At 39.4% G+C, this 26,196-nt stretch overlaps 1 protein-coding gene and 1 pseudogene across 3 annotated transcripts in view; one reads left to right on the top strand and one right to left on the bottom strand.

The window, feature by feature from the left end:
- GANC (glucosidase alpha, neutral C) overlaps positions 1 to 26,196 on the bottom strand; it is a 69,449-nt gene that overhangs the window by 32,985 nt on the left and 10,268 nt on the right. For all 3 annotated transcript variants that reach the window (XM_012766516.3, XM_012766519.3, XM_012766514.3), the window contains exons 4-11: positions 22,786 to 22,913; positions 16,109 to 16,291; positions 12,821 to 12,866; positions 12,099 to 12,165; positions 8,519 to 8,615; positions 6,885 to 7,065; positions 6,511 to 6,664; positions 4,086 to 4,321 (exon numbers count right to left, since the gene is read on the bottom strand). In XM_012766516.3, coding sequence (XP_012621970.1) covers positions 4,086 to 4,321; positions 6,511 to 6,664; positions 6,885 to 7,065; positions 8,519 to 8,615; positions 12,099 to 12,165; positions 12,821 to 12,866; positions 16,109 to 16,291; positions 22,786 to 22,913 — 1,092 coding nt within the window. The remainder of the gene's footprint in view (positions 1 to 4,085; positions 4,322 to 6,510; positions 6,665 to 6,884; positions 7,066 to 8,518; positions 8,616 to 12,098; positions 12,166 to 12,820; positions 12,867 to 16,108; positions 16,292 to 22,785; positions 22,914 to 26,196) is intronic.
- LOC105872505 (dnaJ homolog subfamily A member 1 pseudogene) lies at positions 9,672 to 10,742 on the top strand (annotated as a pseudogene).

The raw sequence follows: 26,196 nt of genomic DNA, 5'->3' as shown, positions 1-26,196 counted from the left end.
ATATGTCCTCAAGGTTCATCCATGTTGTAGCATCTATTAGAATTTTCTTCCTTTTTAAGGCTGAATTATATTCCACTGTATGCATATACCACATTTTGTTTATTTATTCATCTGTTCATGGACCTACTTTTTGGCTACTGTAACTAATGCTGCTATGAACATGGGTATGCAAATATCTGTTCAAGTTCCTGCTTTCAATTTCTGTGGGTATATACCCAGAAGTGGAATTGGTAAATCATATGGTAATTTTATTTTTAAGTTTTTGAGGAACTGCCATACTTCTTTCTACAGCAGCTATACCATTTTACATTCCCACCAACAGTGCACAGATGTTCCAATTTCTCCACATCCTTGTAACACTTATTATTTTCTGCTTTTTAAAATAGTAGCCACCCTAATGGTATAAAGTGATATTTCATTGTAGTTTTGATTTGCATTTCCCTAATGATTAATAATGTTGAGTATCTTTTCATGTGCTTGTTGAATTTGTATCTTCTTTAGAGAAACGTATATTCAAGTTCTTTGCCCATTTTTTAATTGTTTGTTTTTTTGTTGTTGAGTTGTAGGAGTCTGTTATATATTCTGGATATTAACACCTTATTCAAAAATTTTTAATGTCTCCAAATGCATACAAAGCAGCCTACAAAATGATCTCAACCTTTCTGGTCAGATCTTCTACTACTCAAACCTTCACATTCCTTGTTTTTCTGTCAAACCAGCGTGTGCACTGTTTTCCAAACACCCCCGCATGCTCCATCCTCTGGCTGCATTGCCCTTTTCTTTCTCCCAGCTTCTCTACTAGTTAGAGACTCATCCTTTAGGGCTCATCTAAAATGCACCTTTAGGCTGGGTGTGGTGGCTCATGCCTCTAATCCTAGCACTCTGGGAGGTTGAGGTGGGAGGATCACTTGAGCTCAAGAGTTTGAGACCAGCCTGAGCAAGAGTGAGACCCTACTAGAAATGGAAAAAATTAGCCAGACGTGGTGGGGTGCACCTGTAGTCCCAGCTCCTTGGGAGGTTGAGGCAGGAGGATCACATGAGCCCAGGAATTTGAGGTTGCTGTGAGCTAGGCTGACACCCCAATACTCTAGTCTGGGCAAAAGAGTGAGACTCTGTCTCAAAATTAAATAAAATAAAATGTACCTCTAGGCTGGGTGCAGTGATACATGTCTGTAAACCCTGCTACTAGGGAGGCTAAGGCAGGAGGATCGCTTGAGGCTAGGAGTTCGAGACAAGCCTGGGCAACGCAAGTGAGACTGCCATCCAAAAAATAAAGTAAGATAAAATAAAATAAAATAAATAAAATATACCTCTGGCACAAAGCCCTGCTTGAGTCCTTCAGCAAGATACAATCTTCCCTCTCCTGCCCTGCCTCACACCTCAACCCTTATATTTCTGCCCTGTATTGTGACTGTATACTTGCCTTTCCCCCATTCAGTGTAAGATCCTGAGGAGCTCATCTCTGCATTCTCTTCAGCACTAGCATAGCATCTAGGACATTCATAGTCCTCAGTAAATAACTGCTTATAAGGATAGAAGTTCTAGAGTCAGGTAGGCCAGAGTTCAGATTCTTGTCCTGCTACTTATTCATTGTGTGCCTTTGTGGAAATTTCCAAACCACTCTAAGCCTTACTTCATGTGAAAAATAGGGTATCAAGACCTAGCTTATAGTTTTGTGATGACTGGATGGAATAATGTGTTTTATCCTACTGTCTAGCCCATAATAATGCTTGATCAATGGTAGTTAACAGAATTGGCTCTGGCCATCGGTGAAAAGTCTGGAGAATCAAAGGAATGGGTTGAAAAGGCAACTTTAATTTCAGGGAGCAAGACTATCTATTTACAGGATACATATGGAGTTTTGCCCCCCTTTTCCTCTCTCCATTTTCTTCTCTCCTTTAATCTTTTCATTTTTGCTATTATCACCACCACCACTTCTAGATCTGGAAAGCAGCATTATACACTTTCCAGTGGCTTCTCCTCCTCCCCATTTTCTTTCTTTCTTTTTTTTTTACTTTTTATTTTATTTTTTTTTAGACAGACTCTCGCTTTGTTGCCCAGGCTAGAGTGAGTGCCATGGCATCAGCCTAGCTCACAGCAACCTCAAACTCCTGGGCTCAAGCGATCCTCCTGTCTCAACCTCCTGAGTAGCTGGGACTACAGGCATGCATGACCATGCCCGGCTAATTTTTTCTATATATATATTAGTTAGCCAATTAATTTCTTTTCTATTTATAGTAGAGGTGGGGTCTTGTTCTTGCTCAGGCTGGTTTCGAACTCCTGAGCTAGAGCAATCTGCCTGCCTCGGCCTCCCAGAGTGCTAGGATTACAGGTGTGAGCCACCACACCCGGCCCCCCTTTTTTTTTGAGACAGAGTCTCATTCTGTTGCCCAGGCTAGAGTGCCGTGGCATCGGCATAGCTCACAGCAACCTCAAACTCCTGGCTCAAGTGATCCTCCCACCTCAGCCTCCTGAGTAGCTGGGACTATAGGCATGTGCCACCATGCCCGGCTAATTTTTTCTATATATGTTAGTTGGCCAATTAATTTTCTTTCTACTTTTAGTAGAGATGGGGTCTCACTCTTGCTCAGGCTGGTTTCGAACTCCTGACCTTGAGCCATTCACCCACCTTGGCCTCCCAGAGTGCTAGGATTATAGGCATGAGCCACCGCGGCCAGCCTCCATTTTCTTTTTTGAGATAAAGTCTCTGTCACCCTAGCTAAAGTGCAGTGGCATTATCATAGCTCACAGCAACCTCAAACTCCTGGGCTCAAGTGACCTTCCTGCCACAGCCTCCCCAGTAGCTGGGACTACAGGCATGTGCCACCATGCCCTGCTAATTTTTTCTATTTTTAGTGGAAACAGGGTCTCACTATTGCTCAGGCTGGTTTCGAACACCTGAGCTCAAGCAATCCTCCCGCCTCAGCCTCCCAGAGTGCTAGGATTTCAGGCATGAGCCACTGCACCCAGCCTCCTCTCCATTTTCTATTTCAGTTCTTTCCTTGGCCAGATTCACAGGTGGGAAGCATGCAGGAAAAATAGTGTAATAAAGACTCTAGGTTGAGACTAGGAGTTCAAGATCAGTCTGGGCAACAGAGTGAGACTTCGTCTCTACAAGAAATGGTTTAAAAATATTGGCTGGGTGTGGTGGCATGTGTGCCTGTGGTCCTAACTACTTGGAAGGCTGAGGCAGGAGGATCCCTTAAGCCCAGGAGTTCAAGGTTGCAGTGAGCCATGATCATGTCACTTCACTCCAGCTTAAAAGAAAGAGTGAGACCCTGTCTCTAAGAATAAATAAATAAGAAGAATCTGATACCATATTTGATGTTTGACTTTTAAGGGCTTTTAAGCTCCACCACTTCCCCTTACCTTCTGTCCAAATTTGGACAAGCTGACAAAGAAAGCTCCAGTGCTCTCTCCTTTGGTGTCAACAGGAGGTTCAAACCATGCAAACACCAGCCCATGTGCAAAAACCTTCACCTCATCCCTATCCTCTAACCACCATAGAAGCTGAGACACTCTCCTTTTCCAGTTCTCAGACATTTTCATACCAGTTTGGCAGCCAGCCCTGCTCTTCCTCAAAAGCCTCATTATGTGAGTAATACACTTATTCATACAATCTTGGTGCATGTGTGGTGCCATCAATTGTGACATTAGAACTAAATTTTGAGTGGTGGGATCCATCACATTACTGGAGGGTGGCCACAACAAATGGAATTGAAAATGCTAGGCCCCTTCATCATTATAGGGACCTAGACAACCGAGGCAGGGATGGATGGAATCACCACCTTTCTCACCCAGGCTAGGGTCCAGTGGCACCACCACATTTCACTGTAGCCTCAACTGATCCTCCTGTTTCAGCCTCCTGAGTAGCTGGGATTACAGGTGTGAGCCACTACACAGCAAAATCACCACCTTTTCACCATTCATTTTCTCTGTTATCCCAGGTACGATTACATTTGAAGGTACTATTTTTGTGGCCATTTGTTATTGGATGATTCTCCTCTACTAATGTGCCAAGACAAGTTTCAAAAATTTTAAAAAGCTTTGTAACTAAAAGGTTCAGGAGTGTTGGCTTATCTTACCTTACGTTTTTTGCTCCTGAGCAACTCTTGCATCCTTTTGGGGTTTGGAAATCTTTTTTTGTCCCAGGTGAAGTACCTTTTGCCCTCAGTGTGCTCTATGTCCAACCACATGACATCATAAGGAATGTCATGTTCATCAAATCCTGCATCCACTGCTTTCACATCCTGCTCATCTTCATAGTTCCAGCGGCACTGGTGGTACCCCAAGGAGAAGAGAGGGGGCATGGCTTGTGTGCCTAAAAGAGGAAGATGACAACTGAGTCAACTGCCACCATAATGATCATTATTTTAATAAACATTTCCCAAATGTCTAGAGGGTACTAAGCACTGAGCTAGGTACTTAGAATGTCAAAGAGAAGAAAGTACAGGCCTTTAAGGAAGTGACAATTTGGCCAAAGAGGCCAGCGTGTAAATAAATTGCTCAGGCCAGCGTGTAAATAAACTGTTCTGTCCTGAGGTATAACTGCTGTGTTAAAGATATCGATTGAGTGTTATCAGAGGTTAATAAATTCTGACTGCATGAGGGTGGAATCTTGAAGGCTTCACAGAATAGGTAACACTTGGTGTAGACCTTGAAGAATAAGTAGGAATATACTAGACAGGAAGAATAGATAGAGTGATCCAGGCACAGGGAATAGAAAAGACACAGAGGCAGAGATGTATATAACAGGCTTAGAGAAAAAGAAATATCCAGGGTGTTACAGTGTGAAAGAGACCAGCAGAAGATGAAACTGTAGAGAGTCAGTTTTTGAAGCATCCTGTGGTTCAGGCTAGGAATTCTGAATCTCACCTTATGAGAAGCCATCAGAACTTTGGTAAGAGGTAACTGTGGCAGACCTATGTTTTAGAAAAATTAAGTCAGGGTACACTGACTTGAAGGGAAGAGACTGAAGTCAAGAAGAATTGTCAGGAAATTATTATCAAAATGTTTACTGAAAACATGAAGGACTTCTGGTCAACCACTTGCATTTACCTTTTTCCCCTCCTAAAATAAAGTCCCACTAAAATCAGAGTCAAGAAAAGAAAAAAGGGCCGGGCAAGGTGGCTCACGCCTGTAATCCTAGCACTCTGAGGGGCCGAGGTGGGCGGACTGCTCGAGGTCAGGAGTTCAAAACCAGCCTGAGCAAGAGCGAGACCCCATCTCTACTATAAATAGAAAGAAATTAATTGGCCAACTAACATATATAGAAAAAATTAGCCAGGCATGGTGGTGCATGCCTGTAGTCCCAGCCACTCGGAAGGCTGAGGCAGTAGGATTGCTTGAGCTCAAGAGAATGAGGTTGCTGTGAGCTAGGCTGATGCCAGGGCACTCACTCTAGCCTGGGCAACAAAAGCGAGACTCTGTCTCCAAAAAAAAAAGGAAGAAGAAGAAAAAGAAAAAAGGAATAAAATCACAAAAATAAAGAGAATGGGAGAGAAGTAATTTCAACAAAAAATATGGAAGGTAGCAGGTGGGAGAGGGAGTGGTCACTACTGAGCAAAGCCAGGGATTTCATATTTTTTTGGATTTTGGAATATTTGTATTTACTTAATGGTTGAACCTCAGTCTTTTTCTCTTAAGGCTTTCAGCTGATTAGATGAGGCCCACTTACATAATGGAGAGTGATCTGTTTTACTCAAAGTCAACTGATTTAAATGTTAATCACATCTGAAAATAACTTCACAGTGACACCAGTGACTGGTGTTTAATTAAATATCTGGTCACCATGATCTAGCTAAAACACAGAATTAATTATCACACTGGGTCACATGGTAATTCCAAGTTTAACTTTTTTAGGAATGCCAAACTGTGTCCACAGTGGCTGAACCATTTTATATTTCTACAAGTAATGTATGAGGTTCTAATTTCTCCACATCTCAACATTTATTTCCATTTTTATGATTTAGCTATCCTAGTGGGTGTGAAGTAGCATCTTACTGTGGTTTTGATTTGCATTTTCTTAATGAATAATGATGTTGAGAATCTTTTCATGAACTTGTTGTCCATTTATATATATTCTTTGGAGAAATATCTATTCAAGTGCTTGCCCGTTTTAGAATTGGGCTGCATCATTTTGTTTTATTTTTTGGGAAAGATTTTTTTCCCATTTCCAGTCTTATAAAATAGACACAGATTTGCTTAGGATAAAGCTGATTTTAAGAGCACACAAAAGTCGAGGACAAAGGATAGGATTAAATTTAGCAATCCAGAGTGATGAAGAGTAAAAGATGAGCAGGTACCTTTGATAGGTGACTATCTAATAGTCAGAGGTTGAAGTCCTTCTATTGCAAAAGCAGGAACAGTTTAGTGCTTGCTACTTAAAATGCTTGGGTAAGTTGTTTATAAATTTTACATAGTGTGCAAAAAATACTAACTTACAGTGATGACACATGGGATAGAGGATATATAATGGAACTAGAAACTGGCATTTCTACATGCAAATACCTGTAAGGTGTGAGTACTGCTTGAAGATGTCAGAAGGTGTAGGTCCTGTCAGCAGAAAAACATCAATGATTCCACTCTCTGACATCCAGTGCACATGAGTTTGAGATCTGACCTTTTGCTTAGCAGCAACTGGACCCATCTGGGTCTGTGTGTACTGGAAAAGGAATGGAATGAAAACATGAGAAATTCCCCTTTAACCTACAACCTACATCCATTCATATGTGAGTTCTTTTAGTAGCTATTACTGACATTAACTGATTACACTGCAAAGCCTTTGGTGGTAGAGAAGTGACCCTACAAAGAAGAGCTATGATCACACTGCAGTGGTTTTGTTTCTCTGTAAGTGTGACGTACAGCCATGATCCACAGCTCACCTCTACTGCAGGCTCTGTATTGATCTCCACTAGTGTTTCCGAGGCATTCAGCCAGAAAATGCCTATAGTCCTCCCTAGTTTGTGGGCCAGGAGATAAGGTATTGAACCATAAATGCCCATTTTGTCATGTATTTTATATCCATAGACATCCAGGTTATAAAGACGGTAAGCATCTCCATCACTGAAACACAAATAAGGGTTATCATTAACTACTATTACAAATATATTATTAATAAATAGCTTCACTCTCCCCTGCAAACACTTAGGTCTCATGCATCTTTCAAGGCTCAACTCTTGCCACTTCCATAAAGATTTCCTGACCCAACGTGGGTGAATGTGATTCTCCTCCTTTGATTCCTGCGGCACCCCTTCCTGAGACAATTGGCATACATGATCTCATCTTAGATATCTTTTCTAAATATCTCTTGTGTGGGGAGGACTATCTCCTATGAATCCTCTATAATACCAAGCACACAGTAAATATCCATTGATGAATTTTTTAAGCACTTCTCTGCAGCTAAAATGAAAGGATAGTGTCTTTTTTTTTTTTTTTTTTTTTTGAGACAGAGTCTCGCTTTGTTGTCCAGGCTAGAGTGAGTGCCGTGGCGTCAGCCTAGCTCACAGCAACCTCAAACTCCTGGGCTTGAGTGATCCTTCTGCCTCAGCCTCCCGAGTAGCTGGGACTACAGGCATGCGCCACCATGCCCGGCTAATTTTTTATATATATATCAGTTGGCCAATTAATTTCTTTCTATTTATAGTAGAGACGGGGTCTCGCTCTTGCTCAGGCTGGTTTTGAACTCCTGACCTTGAGCAATCCGCCCGCCTCGGCCTCCCAAGAGCTAGGATTACAGGCGTGAGCCACAGCGCCCGGCCAGGATAGTGTCTTAATAGACTTCCAGGAAAGACCGTTCCTGGTCTTTCCATAGGGAAAGACCAGGAATGGAACTGGGAGTGGCAAGCACAGAGTTCAGGCTGGTGTTACAGCAGCAGTTTCTGGCAGACTTGTCACTATGCCCACCTGTTGAGTAAATGGCACCTGAACCTGGCAACCTTCATTAGACTCTAATTTTCTTTGGTTTTGTTTCCTTTTGGTCTGATGCCTCTGGCAACTACTTGTCAATAGTATTAGCCTGAAATGATCTTCCTGGGGGAATCAAAAGTGATATGAGATACCACACTTTTCTGTTCTCTGGCTTGCTGTCTCCTTTCAGTAAAAGCCTTTTTCTAGGTCAGTGATTTTTCACAGTATATTTTCCCAGGGTTCTGCAAAAAAGGTGAAAGTAAAACCCAGTGATAAAGATCTCTCCCAAAGGCAGAGTGTTAAAAAAAAAAAAAAAAAAAAAAAAAAAAGATCTCTCCCTACTTTGATCACAGCAGCTCCATAATTTTACGTCAGCTATACTTTTAGGTTCAATATTACAGTTTGTATAATTGTCTAATTTTAACAAAAAATAAAAAAAAAATTGAAAGCTATTGCTCTGGGTGATCTTCAAGGAAGGTTCTTAAAGATCCATAAGCAATATCAAGGAGGAAAAGGCTTGGCACACATTAGCATTGGCTCAGACATCTCACAAAAGTTCTTTTCAATCCAGAAACTAGAGCCTCCTGTGAAAATTGTTGTTTTCACTTACCCGGTATTTTTGAGTTGGTGTGATTCTGCATGTTGTGGGATCCCATATAGATGCTCAAATCCATGCAAGGAGAAATCCAAACCAATGGAGGTTGGACCTGCAGAGACCAGGATACTGACTGAGTTTTGCTTCTCAATGGGATAATTAAGGAGATCAGTTAACTATGAGTGTAGCAAGATGACTAAACTAGGAGTCCAGAGACCTGAGCTTGCTCTGATCAGCAAATGCTGTGTACTGACTCTGTAAGATGGTATATTTAGGTATTGTAGGGATAAAAAACAGCAAATGCTGTGTACTGACTCTGTAAGGTGGTATATTCAGATATTGTGGGGATACCAAAATGTATAAGGCAAAGTTCTGTTCACTTATTAGTTATATTGCCTTAGTTGTATGCTGAAGCTCTCTGTGTCCTCATTTATAGTAAATCTCTTTTCTACCTGTAAAATATGGTTATAAGTGTTAGAATTTTCCCTAATCAAAACATTGCTAAAATATATTGCATATATCTTTGCTTTAGGAAGCAAAGGACACTGAGCACTTTTAATCTGTGCAAGATGAATGACTGAGTGTCTCCCACCTGATCAGTTCTTACTGCCAGCCTTGTCTGTGACTCTCTACAGGGAACACAATGGCAGGGGCACCAGTAGGGCCTTACCTGACTCCCCAAAATACTTCTTCCCTGTGATTGATTGTAGGTATATAAATTTCCTTTAACCAAAGACAAAGTCCTTTATTAACAATTATCTTAGGGAACTTTCCAGAACACTTGGTGAGAGGTGGAGGAGCAGCGGCTGCCCAAGCTGCGCATAGCTACATGCTCCTTCCCACTCCTCCATGTCGGCCCGCTCATCGGCTATAGAAAATGGTGAAAGAAACCACTTACTATAATATATATAGAAAAAATTAGCCAAGCATGGTGGTGCATGCCTGTAGTCCCAGCTACTTGGGAGGCTGAGGCAGCAGGATTGCTTGAGCCCAGGAGTTTGAGGGTGCTGTGAGCTAGGCTGATGCCACGGTACTCACTCTAGCCTGGGCAACAAAGCAAGACTCTGTCTCAAAAAAAAAGAAACCACTTACTATGATGTTTTGGGGGTCAAATGCAATGCCACTCACGAAGAATTGAAAAAGGCTTATAGGAAACTGGCCATGAAGTACCACCCTGATAAAAATCCAAATGAAGGAGAGAAGTTTAAACAGATTTCTCAAGCTTACGAAGTTCTCTCTGATGCAAAGAAAAGGGAACTATATGACAAAAGAGGAGAACAGGCAATTAAAGAGAGTGGAGCCGGTGGTGGTTTTGGCTCCCCCATGGACATCTTTGGTATGTTTTTTGGAGGAAGAGGAAGGATGCAAAGAGAAAGTAGAGGTAAAAATGTTGTACATCAGCTCTCAGTAACTTAGAAGATTTATATAATGGTGCAACAAGAAAAACTGGCTCTGCAAAAGAATGTGATTTATGACAAATGTGAAGGCTGAGGTGGTAAGAAAGGAGCAGTAGAGTGCTGTCCCAATTGCCGAGGTACTGGAATGCAAATAAGAATTCATCAGATAGGACCTGGAATGGTTCAGCAAATTCAGTCAGTGTGCATGGAGTGCCAGGGCCATGGGGAACGGATCAGTCCTAAAGACAGATGTAAAAGTTCCAATGGAAGAAAGATAGTTCAAGAAAAGAAGATTCTAGAAGCTCATATCGACAAAGGCATGAAAGATGGCCAGAAGATAACATTCCATGTTGAAGGAGACCAAGAACCAGGACTAGAGCCAGGAGATATTATCATTGTGTTAGATCAGAAGGACCATGCTTTTCATGTGTATGGACATACAGCTGGTTGAAGCATTATGTGGCTTCCAAAAGCCAATATCTACTCAGGACAACTGAACCATAGTCATCACCTCCCATCCAGGTCAAATTGTCAAGCATGGAGATATCAAGTATGTGCTAAATGAAGGCATGCCAATTTATCATAGACCATATGAAAAGGGTTGCCTAATCATCGAATTGAAGGTAAATTTTCCTGAAAATGTCTTTCTTTCTCCTGATAAACTGTCTTTGTTTGAAAAACTCCTACCTGAGAGGAAGGAAGTAGAAGAGACTGATAAAATGGATCAAGTAGAACTCGAGGACTTTGATCCAAATTAAGAGAGACGGCACCATTACAATGGAGAAGCATATGAGGGTGATGAACATTATCCCAGAGGTGGTGTTCAGTGTCAAACCTCTTAATGAGGCCAGTGAATGACACTCACTGCTGACATTTAATATGCAGTAGTGAATGACTGAAGGACTATAATCATAATACGCTCACTACTTGCTATTGTTTTTCTTATAATATTCAACTATAGTAGTGTTTTAAAAGTTAAATGAATAAACACAATTATAAAAGCTGAAAACAAAACAAAACAATTATTTTAGAGATATGGGAAAAATGCAAATAATTAGGAGACGTAATATGGACTTAAACTTATGCTTAGGTTAATGCATTTGACATCAAATGTTCCTGTTTGTAGGAGTTTGTGGAAAAGGGGTGCTACAGAGAAGTTAAAAAAGATTGTGATGATATAGAAAAGAAACCCTGAGAACCTTCCCTACTTATAAATTTCAGGCATTCTGTCAGCCCTGATCATTGAACTATGCTGTAGATATAAAATAGGGTACCAAAGGAGTTAGAGACAATCTGTGATTCTACAGTGTAGGGAGAAGGAAGGAGGAAAGTGAGTGCTTTTTTAATAACATAAGCCCCAAGTATCTGAAAGGCATCTCCTAAAGAGACAAACCTGGCCTCCCTACCTAAGCCCTGTGAGAATCGTCACAGATGGGCATGTGATACCCATGTGAATGATGGGGAGGCCTGGAAATGGTTCAGAACTACTGGCTTGGAATGTTGAAGCTGATGAGCTCTAGAATTCAGTTTCTCATCACTTGACTTTCATAAAAATAGAATGTGGAATTTGTAGCATCTGATCTACTGGATGGTGCAAGCAGTGTGCTGACCTAGGCCGCTCCAGGAGACCACAGGCTCCATGTTGCCTACACTTCTCTTATACTCCCCATAAAAGACAAATAATGAATATTTCTCTGTGGCAATGCATTATTGAAGAAGAGGGGACACAAACCTGAGATTTCTATTCACCTTACTGAAGTCACTTGCTTTAGGTGCCAAAGATCAAGGGATATTTTTTTTCTTTTATTGATTGATTGATTGATTGAAACAGTCTCACTCTATCACCTGGGCTAGAGTGCCGTGGTGTCAGCCTAGATCACAGCAACCTCAAATTCCTGGGCTCAAGCAATCCTCCTGCCTCAGCCTCTCGAGTAGCTGGGACTACAGGCATGTGCCACCATGCCCGGCTAATTTTTCTATATTTTTAGTTGGCAAATGAATTTCTTTCTATTTTTATTAAAGACAGGGTCTCGCTCTTGCTCAGGCTGGTTTCGAACTCCTGGCCTTGAGCAATCTGCCCAGAGTGCTAGGATTAAAGGCGTGAGCCACCACGCCCGGCCTTCAAGGGACTTTTAGATAAAGATTTTTAGCCATTTTGGAATGATCTGTTTTAATACTAATACCAGTTTCAATTTTACCATTAGCTTTGACATCTACAAAATTTCCACATTTCTCCTCCCACAGGCCTAGATCCTCTTGATTTTCCTGTTGGTATAAAAAAAGGAAGCAATGAGTTTATAAATTGCAACAAATCTGGTTACCATAATAGCACATTTTATTTGGATTATTAAAAAACAAAACAGAAAGTTCATCTTTTAAAAGACCAATTTATGATGTTAGCACATGTAACAAATCAAATCTTTGTTCTACATAAATGTCAATAATCCTCCTTATGAACCACAGCTGACATGAGTATACATTTTTATTGTGGTTGTGTTATTATGTTTATATATACACAACATAAAATTTATCATTTAAACCATTTTCAAGTATACAGTTCATTCACATTAAATACATTCACACTGTTGTGCAACCATCATCACCCATCTCCAGAAGTTTATCATCATCCCAAACTGAACCTCCCTACCCATTAAACAATAGCTCCTCATTTTCCCCTTTCCCCATCATGACAACACCCTCTATGAATCTGACTATGAATTTTACATATAAGTGGAATCATGTAGTATTTGTCCTTTTGTGATTGTCTTATTTAACTTAGGATAACGTCTTAAGTTTCATCCATTTTGTAGCATGTGTCAGAATTTTGTTCCACTTTAAGGCTGAATAATATTCCATTGTGTGTGTGTGTGTATACGATGATAGAGGGGAAGACAACAATAAATTGCTGAATCTAGATTACCTGAGAGGTGTCAATTGATGCATCCTCCTTGTTTTCTTTAACAGTTCTGTTATAATAAGAATAAAGTTATTTCACTCAATGGCAAGAATGATAAAATTTTGTTCAATCATAAAGATTTTCATTTCCAACTTTTGAGACTCCATCCTTTAACTTATTAAATATAACATCAGTATAAAAAATAAAATGAAACTTGACTGGGCGAGGTGGCTCGTGCCTGTAATCTCAGCACTCTGGGAGGCTAAGGCAGGAGGATCACTTGAGCTGAGGAGTTTGAGACCAGCCTGAGCAAGAGCAAGACACTGTCTCTACTAAAAATTAGCCGGGCATAGTGTCACACACCGGTAGTCCCAGCTACTCGGGAGCCCAGAGGTTTTAGGTTGCTGTGAGTTAGGTTGATGCCATGGTACTCTAGCCTGGGCAACAGAGTGAGACTCTGTCTCAAAATAAATAAATAAATAAAATAAGATAAAATAAAATTGAAACTTAACAATGAACATTAATCCAATAGCTTGATTTCTTTTATAAAAATAAAGATGTATTTGAATTGTTAACCCTTTTAAAAATACCTTTATCAACTTTTTATTATAAATGTAATAAATGCTCATAATATTTCAAAAAAACATAAATAAACAAGGTAGAACATAGCTCCCCTTACTCAGTGTTACCCTAGTACACAGCAACATAATATACAGTCTTCCCGAGTGAGTATGACAATTCTGTTATATGTGAGTGCTCTTTTCTCCATATTCTTAACACTGGACTTTATCAGTCTTTGCCAATCTAAAATTTTAGAAAAAATAATGCATTTTCATTTGTATTTCTACAATTGATGGAGACTACCTCTTTTTATATTTATTGGCACTTCTACCTCTTTCTCTGTGAATTATTTATTTTTATACATACATTTATTTTTGTCTTCAGTATAAAATATAGCATGCATATGAAGAATATACAATATATATGCAGAGTTTAAAGAATACTAAAGTGAACAACTATTAACTGACCACTGAGCTTAAGCAACAGAAATGACTTGTTTCTTTAAAGTCTCTGTGCCTTTGTATTGAAATACATCTGCCTCCTTATCCCATCCTTCAGAGGTAACTACTTTACTAAATTTTGTGTTAATCATTCCTTTAGTGTCTTTATAGCATTCCCACATATGTATGAATACTAAATAATATATTACTTGAATTTGCTCTTCCTTTATAAAAATTTTTATATAAATAAAAGTATATTATATATATTTTTATGACATGTTTTTTCACTCAATTTTAATTTTTTTGACATTATGTTACTATGTATTGCTACAGTTTGTATCACCCATTTTTTGGTTGCTGTTCTTTTTCTTATTGACTTGTATGAGCTCTTTCTATATTATGTATATTAATTTTTGATTCTTATATATGTTGAAAAATTTTGAGGAGGAAAAAAGAAAAATTTTCCTGGTATGTTGCCTTCTATTTTTTTTTTTAATTTTAAACTTTATTTTTCAGAGCAGTTTTAGGTTCACAGCATAACTGAGCGGACATCTATTAAAATTACAAATGCACAAACCATTTGATCAGCAACTATACTTTTATGACGCTATCCTATGGATATACTTACTTATATGCAAATGACACATAAGCAAGGTTATTCATAAAGTAATTAGTTATAAAACAAGATTAGAAACAAATTTAAAGTCCATCAATATGGACTTTATTCAGTGAATCATGTTGCAATCATACTAGTATAATAGAAACAAGGTAGCTGCTTTAAAGAAATTAGGGCCGGGCGCGGTGGCTCACGCCTATAATCCTAGCCCTCTGGGAGGCTGAGGAGGGCGGATCGCTCAAGGTCAGGAGTTCGAAACCAGCCTAAGCAAGAGCGAGACCCTGTCTCTACTATAAATAGAAAGAAATTAATTGGCCAACTAATATATAATATATATATAGAAAAAAATTGGCCGGGCATGGTGGCACATGCCTGTAGTCCCAGCTACTCGGGAGGCTGAGGCAGTAGGATTGCTTGAGCCCAGGAGTTTGACGTTGCTGTGAGCTAGGTTGATACCACGGCACTCACTCTATCCTGGGCAACAAAGCAAGACTCTGCCTCAAAAAAATAAAAAATAATAAAAAATAAAGAAATTAGGAACTATCACATTGTCAAAAAAAAGTAAGGTGCAAAATAATGTGTAAAGGTGGCACCACTGTGTCAGGAAAGGAAAAGGTAGAATATATGTGCTGTATAGGCATAAATTATCTCTGAAAGAATCCAATCCACAAAATACTGGAAATATTGATTACTTTCAAGGATAGGAACTGGGGAGCTAAATGACAAAGGGTGAGGGAGACTTTTTACTATATACTCCTTTGTACCATGTGCCTATTCTAAATAAATAAATTAATTAAAAAGGACCAACTTAGATATCACCTCTGAATGAAAACAAAACAAAATAATGGGATTTATAAAATAAAAAGGTTTTAAATATAAACACCCTGGGTACACAGGTATTTATTATGTTATTATTAGTATTTTTTAGTACAAAAAAAGTACTTGAAGAATATTCATAAGGCATTAACAAAGTAGGTGGTGGGATTATAGGTATTTTAAATCTTCTTCTTTTTGATATTTTATAACTTGCCTACAATGAACATTAGTTCTGTGATAAGAAAATCAGATGTTTTTAATATTAAAATTTTAAAATAGAAACAACTTAAAACTTATAAAAAAATCACTATATTGGAATAATGATGTTGAATGCTGTCTACATATAGACCATATAATATGTTCACTATTATAATTAAAATAGAAAGAACTATATATTGGAAGATGTAAAAACAATATTGATAAAAATGTAAGAATCTCCTCCTTAGCACCACCTCCCAGTTCACGTGATCCCCCATACAAACAGCTTTGATTAAATGGATGGTCCCAGAAAATTCCTGGACAACTATTAAAGTCTAGGGTAATTCATGTTATTGTAAGTCAGTAAGTGAAATGATGAAAGCATGCTAGCTCATATCAACATTTGTCAAATCAACAGAATGCTTTTTCAGAAGGGTGTGGAAGATAGAGAATGCCACAGCCGCACATAAGACATGTTAAGAGTGTAACATTTGCAAAAATTTGGCAATCATTTTTGTCATAAGTCCTATATGCACCTTCACAGGTGAAAAGACGAAATTTCTCATCACAATTTATAATAAAAAGGCAAACCAATGTTCTATGATGATATGTTTTCTATTTAGGCAATTGGTATTCAGGTTTTCTAAAGGTTGTTACATATCAAGTAATGTGCAGAAATACCTTTGTTTATGAGGAATCTGCAGGTGCTCAAAGTATAATTGGCCCAGGGAATTGATGCTTATCACAACCTCTTCTTCAGACACCAGGTCTACCTTGAATGGGTTTGCTGTGATATGACACTTCAGGTCTCCTTTTCCATCTGCCAATACTAGATTGCCTGCATCCCCTGAGCATGAAATCAGCCTAGAAAACAAAGCAGGAAAAGAAAAATAAATTGCTGTAGGTTTACATGGCTCTATGCAATCTGCAATTCCAAGTAATCAACTAGCAAATCAATATTTATGTGACATAGCATAAATAAGGCAATAGACAACCACTAATGAGAGCGCAGGCTTTGGTGTCAGACAGCTCAGATTGAGCATAACTCTAACCATACACTTTCTAATTTTGGATAACAAAGTTATCCAACCTTTATTGCTCTCAGTTTCCTTATCTGTGAAGTGGCAATAATAAAAGCAACAACAAACAGAATTTTTGGAGAGAATTAAATGAGCTCATGCATGTAAAGCACTTCACACAATGCCTGACCCATAAATAATCCACTCAATAAAAGTTAGCTAGAATCATCATTATTACTTCAATCTGGAAAGTCTAGTAATACTTTGGTGCATTGAATCTAAACATTGCTTTTCTTTCTGATTCCAACAATATCTTCAGAAACTGTGGAAATAACACAGATTGGGTCCATGGTGAGATGGAACCAGGTCAAATTATTATTAATCTATTTATCCCCTAACTCCTATCAGCCTCCAATTTGACATGTTCACTGATAGGATATTTTGGATCTTCAGAAATTATGTAAGCTCAAAGCCAGCACTTAAAATCCCTCAAAGGTCTAAATATTTCCTTTTCTCCAGTGCATAGTCACTCTGATAAATGGTCACAGGACTCTTTTTTTTTTTTTTTTTTTTTTGAGACAGAGTCTTGCTTTGTTGCCCAGGCTAGAGTGAGTGCCGTGGCGTCAGCCTAGCTCACAGCAACCTCAAACTCCTGGGCTCGAGCGATCCTTCTGCCTCAGCCTCCCGAGTAGCTGGGACTACAGGCATGCGCCACCATGCCCGGCTAATTTTTATATATATATATCAGTTGGCCAATTAGTTTCTTTCTATTTATAGTAGAGACGGGGTCTCGCTCTTGCTCAGGCTGGTTTTGAACTCCTGACCTTGAGCAATCCGCCCGCCTCGGCCTCCCAGAGACCTAGGATTACAGGCGTGAGCCACCGCGCCCGGCCGGTCACAGGACTCTTTAAGGGAGGTAAGAAGAGATAGTTTATGTTCTTATTATGTCTTTTCAGTTCTTCTCCATGGATTCTAGGCCTCTCTTTCAAACAAAATGCTTGGGATCTGAAAACTAACTCCAGAGTTGGCTGAGAGGCTGTGTCTCACTGTCCATCAAACCTAGATAGAATTCTTTTGATTATTCTATCAAACAGGACTTTAGTCCATCTATTTCAGTCTAATGGACCCAACAGTAAATTGTTCACTGAGCGTTAAACCATTTTAGGTACTACATGGGCACTACTGCATGTAATGGAATTAAGTTCACCTGTCTCTGACAACTAAATGTTGTTACTTTGTCTCTTCTACCTGGAGTCTTGTGAAATCTGAGAGCCCTGTGAAATCTGAGAGCCCCTTTTAATGGCATCATTTTCAACCATTATCTCCAGCCCACAATAGGAAGGCATTTACTACAATGCTTTCCCAGTGTTTCCTCTCCAATGTATTTCTCAATGAAGGGGGTTTCTTCTGGATCCTTTTTAGGAAACAATTAGGGCTAGAATGAGCTGATTGCATATGACAAATCCACTTCAACATCTTTATCTTCCTAATTCTATGCATCGTTTCTTCTACACTGTGCCTAGGAATTTTTGGTATCTCAGCTTCATCCAGAAGAATCCATACCAGAGTTCATATTATAGCTAACCAACTAAGCAAATAATTAGAACTACTCTCAGCTATCCAAGTTAGCATATCGAATCTATATTCTGTGGTACATGTACCTGTGTCAATAAATTTAGCCTGATCTAAAATTAAGTTCCTTTCTTCTCGTCTAGGAATTCCCCAGAAACCATTTTCATGCATATTTCCCAGGTTTTTGCCATTATAATATCTTATAATTCTACAGGCATGCACACCTTCTCCTCCTGGTTTTGACTGTAATTGGCTCTCTGGGCATGTTGGGATCTGACTCTGAGAGTGGGCCTGGAGGCAGTGAAGGATAGTAGGGATGAGGCACAAGGAGCATTCGAATCCCTTTGTAGGGATGTCTTAGGTGAAGTCAATACAAGGTATCCAAGCAAGGCAAGATCAGCTTTAACCTGTTTTTATGGGAGGAGCTGCTTCTGATGGAATGGGAGGCTCAGTGGAGTTTTGAGATTTGGGCATTTAGAATTTCCCAAATCTTCCCAAATGTTGCTATTCAATTTTGAGGAGTCACAGACATGATGAGGTTGTGACTTCAATTTATGGTCTAATTCAGCATGCTGCAGTATCAAACTCTTTATCTTATTTTCAGCTACAAGTACCCTGAAGCGACAAGAGATAGGAGAGTCTCTTAGGATTGTCATAGAAATGTATTAGTTTTCTTTTTGTTTGTTTGTTTTTGAGACAGAGTCTCGCTCTGTTGCCTGGGCTAGAGTGCTGTGGCATCAGCCTAGCTCACAGCAACCTCAAACTCCTGGGCTTAAGTGATCCTCCTACCTCAGCCTCCCAAGTAGCTGGGATTACAGGCACACACCACCATGTCCGGGTAATTTTTTTTATTTTTAGTAGAGATGGAGTCTCACTCTTGTTCAGGCTGGTCTTGAACTCCTGAGCTCAACGGATCCCCATCCTCCTGCCTACGCCTCCCAGAGTGCTAGGATTACAGGGGTAAGCTACCACGCTGGCCCTTATTGGTTTTCTGACAATATCTTGAGCTAAGAATTTAAAGCCCTGAGACTGTTCTTTCAGCTCTTCAGTGAAACTAATAGCAGCTAGGCTACCTCAGAGTTTTTTTTTTTTTGTTTTTTTTTGGAGACAGAGTCTCGCTTTCTTGCCTAGGCTAGAGTGAGTGCCGTGGCGTCAGCCTAGCTCACAGCAACCTCAGACTCCTGGGCTCAAGCGATCCTCCTGCCTCAGCCTCCCGAGTAGCTGGGACTACAGGCACGAGCCACCATGCCTGGCTGATTTTTTTTATATTATATATATTAGTTGGCCAATTAATTTCTTTCTATTTTTATGGTAGAGACGGGGTCTCGCTCAGGCTGGTTTTGAACTCCTGACCTTGAGCAATCCGCCTGCCTTGGCCTCCCAGAGTGCTAGGATTACAGGCGTGAGCCACCGCGCCCGGCCTACCTCAGAGTTTTGAACTCTGCATGACAATCATAGTGTGGTATGGCTCTACCACTTGGTCTGCTTTCAATAAGCACTTTATTTTTAGTTGACCACTGGTACTAATTTAAGTAACTTTGTCATGGAACGTCATGGTCTATTACCAGTTGTATTAGTAGAGCTATCAAAACAAAATATCACAGACTGGGTGACTTAAACATCAGATTTCCCCACAATTCTGGAGCCTAGAAGTCTGAGATGAAGGTGTGTTGGCAGGTTTAGTTTCTTATGAGTCCTATATCCTTGGCTTGCAGAAGGCTGCCTTCTCACTGTGTCCTCAACGTAGTTGTCTGTCTGTGTGTGTACCCTAATCTCCTCTTCTTATAAGGACACCAGTCATGATGGATTAGAGCTTACTCAAATGACCCCATTTTAGCTTAATTACTTCTTTAAAGGTCCTATTTCTCTATCTCTAAATATAGTCACATTCTAAGGTATTGGGGGTTGGGCTTCAACATATGAATTTTGGGAGGACACAATAAAATTCAGCCCATAACACTAGTATCCTGTTCTCTTTTGGTAATTAGGTTCTCATTGCCTTTAAATCCAACTAGGTCAGCCAGCCAATCTCATATTCCCATCCTTGAGGGGCTGTTGCTTACACCCACTTCTGACACCAACTACTGTATCAACCAGAGCTCAACTGTAGATAACAGAAACAACTCTGGCTATTTTAAGCAGAAAGCAAATTCCTTAATATAGAGAATTAGTTTCTTATATCATGGGAAGGGCTGAGGTAGTAGGTTCTAAGTTGAGTGTCCAGTAATGAACCCTAGAACAATACTGCATAATTGTATGGCCAGCGGACCTTCTAGCTCAGCCAGAATCAGGAATTTGGGTAATCAGAAGTTACAGTGGCAACTGCTGGGCTTTAGGATCATCTACCTGAGCTGTAATCCAGAGACCAGGACACTATGGCCCTAATTAATGGCCTTAGAGCCACTCTATAGCTGCCAAATCCACAGAAGCAAAATGGGGATCTCAATTCTGAAATCAAGATTTCTATAAGTGCATCTGATTTGTGGAAATAGAATTACATCAGAAATTCTAGCTATAAGGGAGTCAGGGAAATGGAGAAATATAGTTTTAAGCTTTCTAGTTACTGCAGTAGCCAAAGGCCCTCTAGAAAGAAGTTGGAACAGAAACAGAACCAATATACCATATTTACAATACAAAGCTAATATCATTCTGACCCTAAAACATGGCAAAGAAAGCACAGAAAAAGAAAATTCAGACTAATTTTGTTTATGAACACAGATGTAAAAATGCTGAAGGATCTACTAGCAAAGTTAATCTTCCAGGATAGTAAAAAATAATACATTGTGACTAAGTGGTTATATATATGCATTGATACAACTGTCAAACTGCAAAAGCCCTGACAATAGTCTCTTTAATTCCAGTTTCCTAACTCCTTAATTTTTTTTCTTAGAGACAGGGTCTTACTCTGTTGCCAAGGCTGGAGTATGGTGGTATCATCATAGCTTACTGCAGCCTGGAACTCCTGGGCTTAAGTGATTTGCCTCCCAAGGCGCTGGGAGCACAGGCATGTGCCACCACACCCAGCTAATGTTATTCTTTTTTTTCTCTCTCTCTTTCTTTTTTAGTGATAGGGTCTTGCTATGTTGTCCAGGCTGCTTTTGAACTCCTAGGCTCAACTGATCCTCCTGTCTCAGCCTCCTGAGTCAATGGGATTACAGAATAAGTCACTGTGTTCAGCTCAATATAGTGAAAATTAAAGCATCTGGACATGTGTGGTGACTCATGCCTATAATTCCAGTGTTTTGGGAGAACAAGATGGCAGGGTTACTTTGGGCCAAGAGTTTGAAACCAGCCTGGGCAACATAGCAAGACACAAAAAATACAAATAGGGTGGGCGCGGTGGCTCACGCCTGTAATACTAGCACTCTGGGAGGCCAAAGCGGGCAGAGTACTTGAGCTCAGTAGTTCAAAACCAGCCTGAGCAAGAGCGAGACCCTGTCTCTACTAAAAAAATAGAAAGAAATGAGCTGGAAAACTAAAAACATATACAGAAAAAATTAGCAGGAAATAGTGGCACATGCCTGTAGTACCAGCTACTCGGGAGGCTGAGGCAGGAGGATCGCTTGAGCTCAGGAGTTTGCAGTTGCTGTGAGCTAGGCTGATGCCATGGTGCTCTAGCTTGGGCAACAAAACAAGACACTATCTCAAAAAAAAATAAATAAATACAAATAAAAAAATTAGCTGGGGGTGGTAGCAAACACATATAGTCCTATTGCTTGAGCCTAGGAATTCAGAACTGCAGTGAGCTATTATAATGCCACTGTACTCCAGCCTGGGTGACAGAGTGAGGTCCGATCTCTAAAAATGAAAAATAAATAAATGAATAAAAAATTAAAAAGCAAAGCATCTGGCATAATCTTATATTCCCTTAGTTAAATAATAGAAACCAATATGCAAAACTGAGTTGAAATATCCCTGGAAAATGTGATACCTGAAAAAGATTTTTGCAAGTGCTTCAAAAATGCTTTAGTCTCCAAAGATTTTTTTCACCTAGACACTGATTATTAATTTATTTCTGACTCTAAGTAAAATGACATGTTAGACTTCTGAGAATAAACTTAATTAAAAATGAGTAGGTGAGGGAGGCCGAGGCGGGCGGATTGCTCAAGGTCAGGAGTTCGAAACCAGCCTGAGCAAGAGCGAGACCCCGTCTCTACTATAAAATAGAAAGAAATTAATTGGCCAACTGATATATATATAAAAATTAGCCGGGCATGCCTGTAGTCCCAGCTACCCGGGAGGCTGAGGCAGAAGGATCACTCGAGCCCAGGAGTTTGAGGTTGCTGTGAGCTAGGCTGACGCCATGGCACTCACTCTAGCCTGGGCAACAAAGCGAGACTCTGTCTCAAAAAAAAAAAAAAAATGAGTAGGTGTAACTGTATAAATTACTATAAGCATGGGAGTTTGGCTAGTATATTAGATCTCTGGAGCCCTGCTGCTAATTTGAGTTAGTAAATTAAGTAGCTTTTCTTCTATTTGCTCCCGAAGTCTGGCTAAATAATCCAATTTCTTTATGAGAAGGAGAGTAGGTATCAAAGTTCTGCTTCTTCCCATTATCACATGCTGATGAGTCAAATGGTAGATGAAGAAAAAACAGAATATTCATAGAAAATAGATAAACTTATCCCCAAATAACTGAATACTAACTCTGCAAATCACTGTAGCTTTGAAAAGATAAAATAGGAGGCACATACAAAATCTACTATTCAAGGTATGATGAAAGAATACATTGAGGCTGTATCTAAGATATCTTATTCCTTGGCTTACCTTACAGTGCCTGGCTTGCTTGTGACGACATCGGGAACTTCATACCTAGGTTTCAGGGGAGCCTCTTCATTAATTTTAAGCCTGAAAATGTTTCCCTCTAGACCATAAACTTCAGCCAGGAGAGGAACCTGGAAATAGAATCATGAGATTAGCTTTAACAGGTTACTCCAGTGATGGTCAATTCTACACAAATTATAATAATGAGAAAAGTATTTGTATAAATTATGATAGGCAAAACAAATTGGGGAACAATGTCAATAATAAAAAGAAAAAGGTCCCCGGTCTATGTATTAATATGTACTTGCTCAGCCATACCTGTGGTAGCAACAAGAAATACCTTTTATGTGTTCTATGGCTAGGTAAACATATAATTGTCTAAACCAGGATCTTTAGAGTGAAAGGAATCTCTATCAATAATTACATGGGATGACAGGCATAAACTGAAACTGGCCTAGGAAAATCGGGACATATGGCTACTGTATCTATGATAAACTAGAGATATGTTAAGAGTAAGAGTTTGGGTGTTAAAACCAGAGTAACTAGATTCCAGCTTAATGAAAGATGAAGGGTAACAGGCTACAGAAAAGAATAGAGAGTAAAACAATGATCATTGGATTTCTCTTGTGGTGGATGAAATGAGACTTGCTACACTAAAATCAAGCTGGGATTGATTCTTCTACAGCTGGTAACAAGGCCTTGGGGAACTTTTTCAAGAGGCTGGGGAATTTACATAAAACTCTGCCCACAATGGGAGATAGAAACAAAATAGAACTATGAAGAGAATGTAGAATTTGAAAAATAAAACACAAAACAACAAAACTCCAGGAGAATAGAAATGGTTGGATTCAGGTTAAAAAATGAGGCATCTAGATCAGAAAAATATTTTAAGGCAGTGCTTTACAACTGGTGTGCAATGCCACACTGGTCTATTGCAAATTCTTCACGAAGTGTGATGACAAATTTTGGTTACAGCTGGGTACCTGTATTGTTACCATTATGTCTGTTAAATGGAGGTAAGCTGGGTAGGCTTTCTGACATAGTGTAGAAAAGGGACCATGTGGTACAAGTAAGGCATAGGAAGTATGGAGAAATAAGCTAGCACACACACACACAAAAAGATGTTACTGTTACTATGACTTAGCTTCTTGGGAATGTAGAGCAGTCAGGGCAGTTAAACAGTGACATGATACTGAAGAGTAACCAGGTAAATAGTGCTATGGCTGTGGATGCTTTTATAGATACTCTAAGACAGGGTTATGATATAGTAATGATCATACTGTAATTCTTACATGTTTAATGTTCTTTTGCTTGAGTGTCCTATCTGAATGTAACATTTGAAAATGTGTCCAAGTACAAATTAAAGCTGAAATCCTGTTAGATTATATATTCTCTTCCTAGTTAGACATATATTTCTACTGCTCTCTCAAATTCAATTCAGTTAACATTTATTTGGCATCTAATACTGTGATGACTGAACTCTTGGGCAAACTGAAATTTAGAGTAGATGAAAGAGATACAAAGTTAACATAAAGCATTCCAAGATAAGTGCTGAGACAGAAGGACAAGAACAGTGGGAGAATAAGGAAGGGGAATATTAATGACTGCAAGGTGAGGAGTTCTGGGACGTCTCCTTGGAGTAGGAAGGATTTAAGCAGGGCCTTCAGGGATTAGTAGGATTTAGGGTAGGCAAAAATGGGCAAGAACATTGTAAGCAGAGAGCACATAGGTTGTCTGCTTACATATGATTAACAAATCATATCTAGTTATGCACTCAGAGACCTTCCTATTTTTAGTAAAATAGCTTTTTCTTAAATTGTTTTAAACCAAAGACTACTCTGTATGTTCTGTTCTTAAGGCTGTACAGCCCAGGAAAAAAATCTTAATTGTGTATGAAGAGGTAGCAATAATGTTGCTTTCACCGTAATGACTTTATGTATAAATCAGAGTTAAAGCTCCATTTAAATTTTAACTTAACTTAGCTAGCAAAGATTTCCTATAGGGTGGCCTGTTTCAAGGCCAACATCCAGATTCATTCCTATCTCTTATTATCAGCAATATAGCTTTCACGGTCCTAACACAAACTTTCCTTAGACCTTAACATGCATCATCTGCTCCTATGATCTGGCTCATGTAGTTTTTCTCTATCAGCTTAATTTTTTTTTAAAGGTCAGCAGACTTCTAGAAGTCCAATAAGTAAAGCCACTTGGGTTGAAGATAGCATAGAGTGGCTCACTGCTGCCACCTGAGAGTTGAAAGTCTCCTCCTCTCCCTGTATTAAGCCCTGAGGTACCTCCATGGAAACCTCAGGGCTCTATGGATGACAGTTTAAAAGCCACTTCCTTGTGGCTTAACTGCCAGTTCTTGCCTAATTCTTCCACCAAAACCTTGATCTTTCAAAAAGTTTGTACATAAATGTTGTATTCTTCTATCTAAAATATTAAGAATTTCTAGATATTCCTGTTCTTGGGACCTATTTGGATATTTATAAACAAATAATATATAAATAAACTACCAAATCTCTTCCTTCTATTAGTGGTGATTGGAAATAACAATGAAAAAATATTAATACATTAAGAAGATAAATTATAGAAGTTGGATTGCTTAAATTGAGAATTTGGTATTAATCCTTAGATAAAATGAGTAGTTATGCTCAAACTGCTGCCAGACCAATTTATGTAAAATAAATGAACAAACACACACCTAAACATTTTAAATGGACATTTAAAATGAGGTGAGACAGCATGTATTTTGCTCCCTTAGAAATATTTAAGATGAGCTAGGGCACGGTAACACACGTGGTAATCCTAGCTACTGGTAGGGGGAGGGGGGTGGGGTGGGAAGAGAGCTTGAGCCCAGGAGTTTGAAGCTATAGTATATGATGATTGTGCCTGTGAACAGCCACTGGACTCAAGCCTGGACAACAAGTCAGACTCTGTCTCTTAAAAAAATTTTTTTGTTAAGATGTGTAAATGTTCACTTAGACGGAGCTTAGATGAATCCTCAGAGAAAGGAATACATTTTAGAAGTTCCTTAGAGTACTACAAGTCTCCACTTGTTTTTTTGCCCACATTTCTCACAGTTTAGAAAAGAGTATTAATTCCTGGCTGGGCGCAGTGGCTCATGCCTGTAATCCTAGCACTCTGGGAGGCCAAGGTGGGCAGATTGCTCGACGTCAGGAGTTCGAAACCAGCCTGAGCAAGAGCGATACCCCCGTCTCTACTATAAATAGAAACAAATTAATTGGTCAACTAATATATATATATATATATATATATATATATATATATAAAATTAGCCGGGCATGGTGGCGCATGCCTGTAGTCCCAGCTACTCGGGAGGCTGAGGCAGAAGGATTGCTTGAGCCCAGGAGTTTGAGGTTGCAGTGAGCTAGGCTGACGCCACGGCACTCAC

The sequence above is a fragment of the Microcebus murinus genome, chromosome 6, assembly GCF_040939455.1.
Source record: "Microcebus murinus isolate Inina chromosome 6, M.murinus_Inina_mat1.0, whole genome shotgun sequence".
Lineage (NCBI taxonomy): Eukaryota > Metazoa > Chordata > Mammalia > Primates > Cheirogaleidae > Microcebus > Microcebus murinus.
This window is presented reverse-complemented; position numbering and strand designations above follow the sequence as displayed.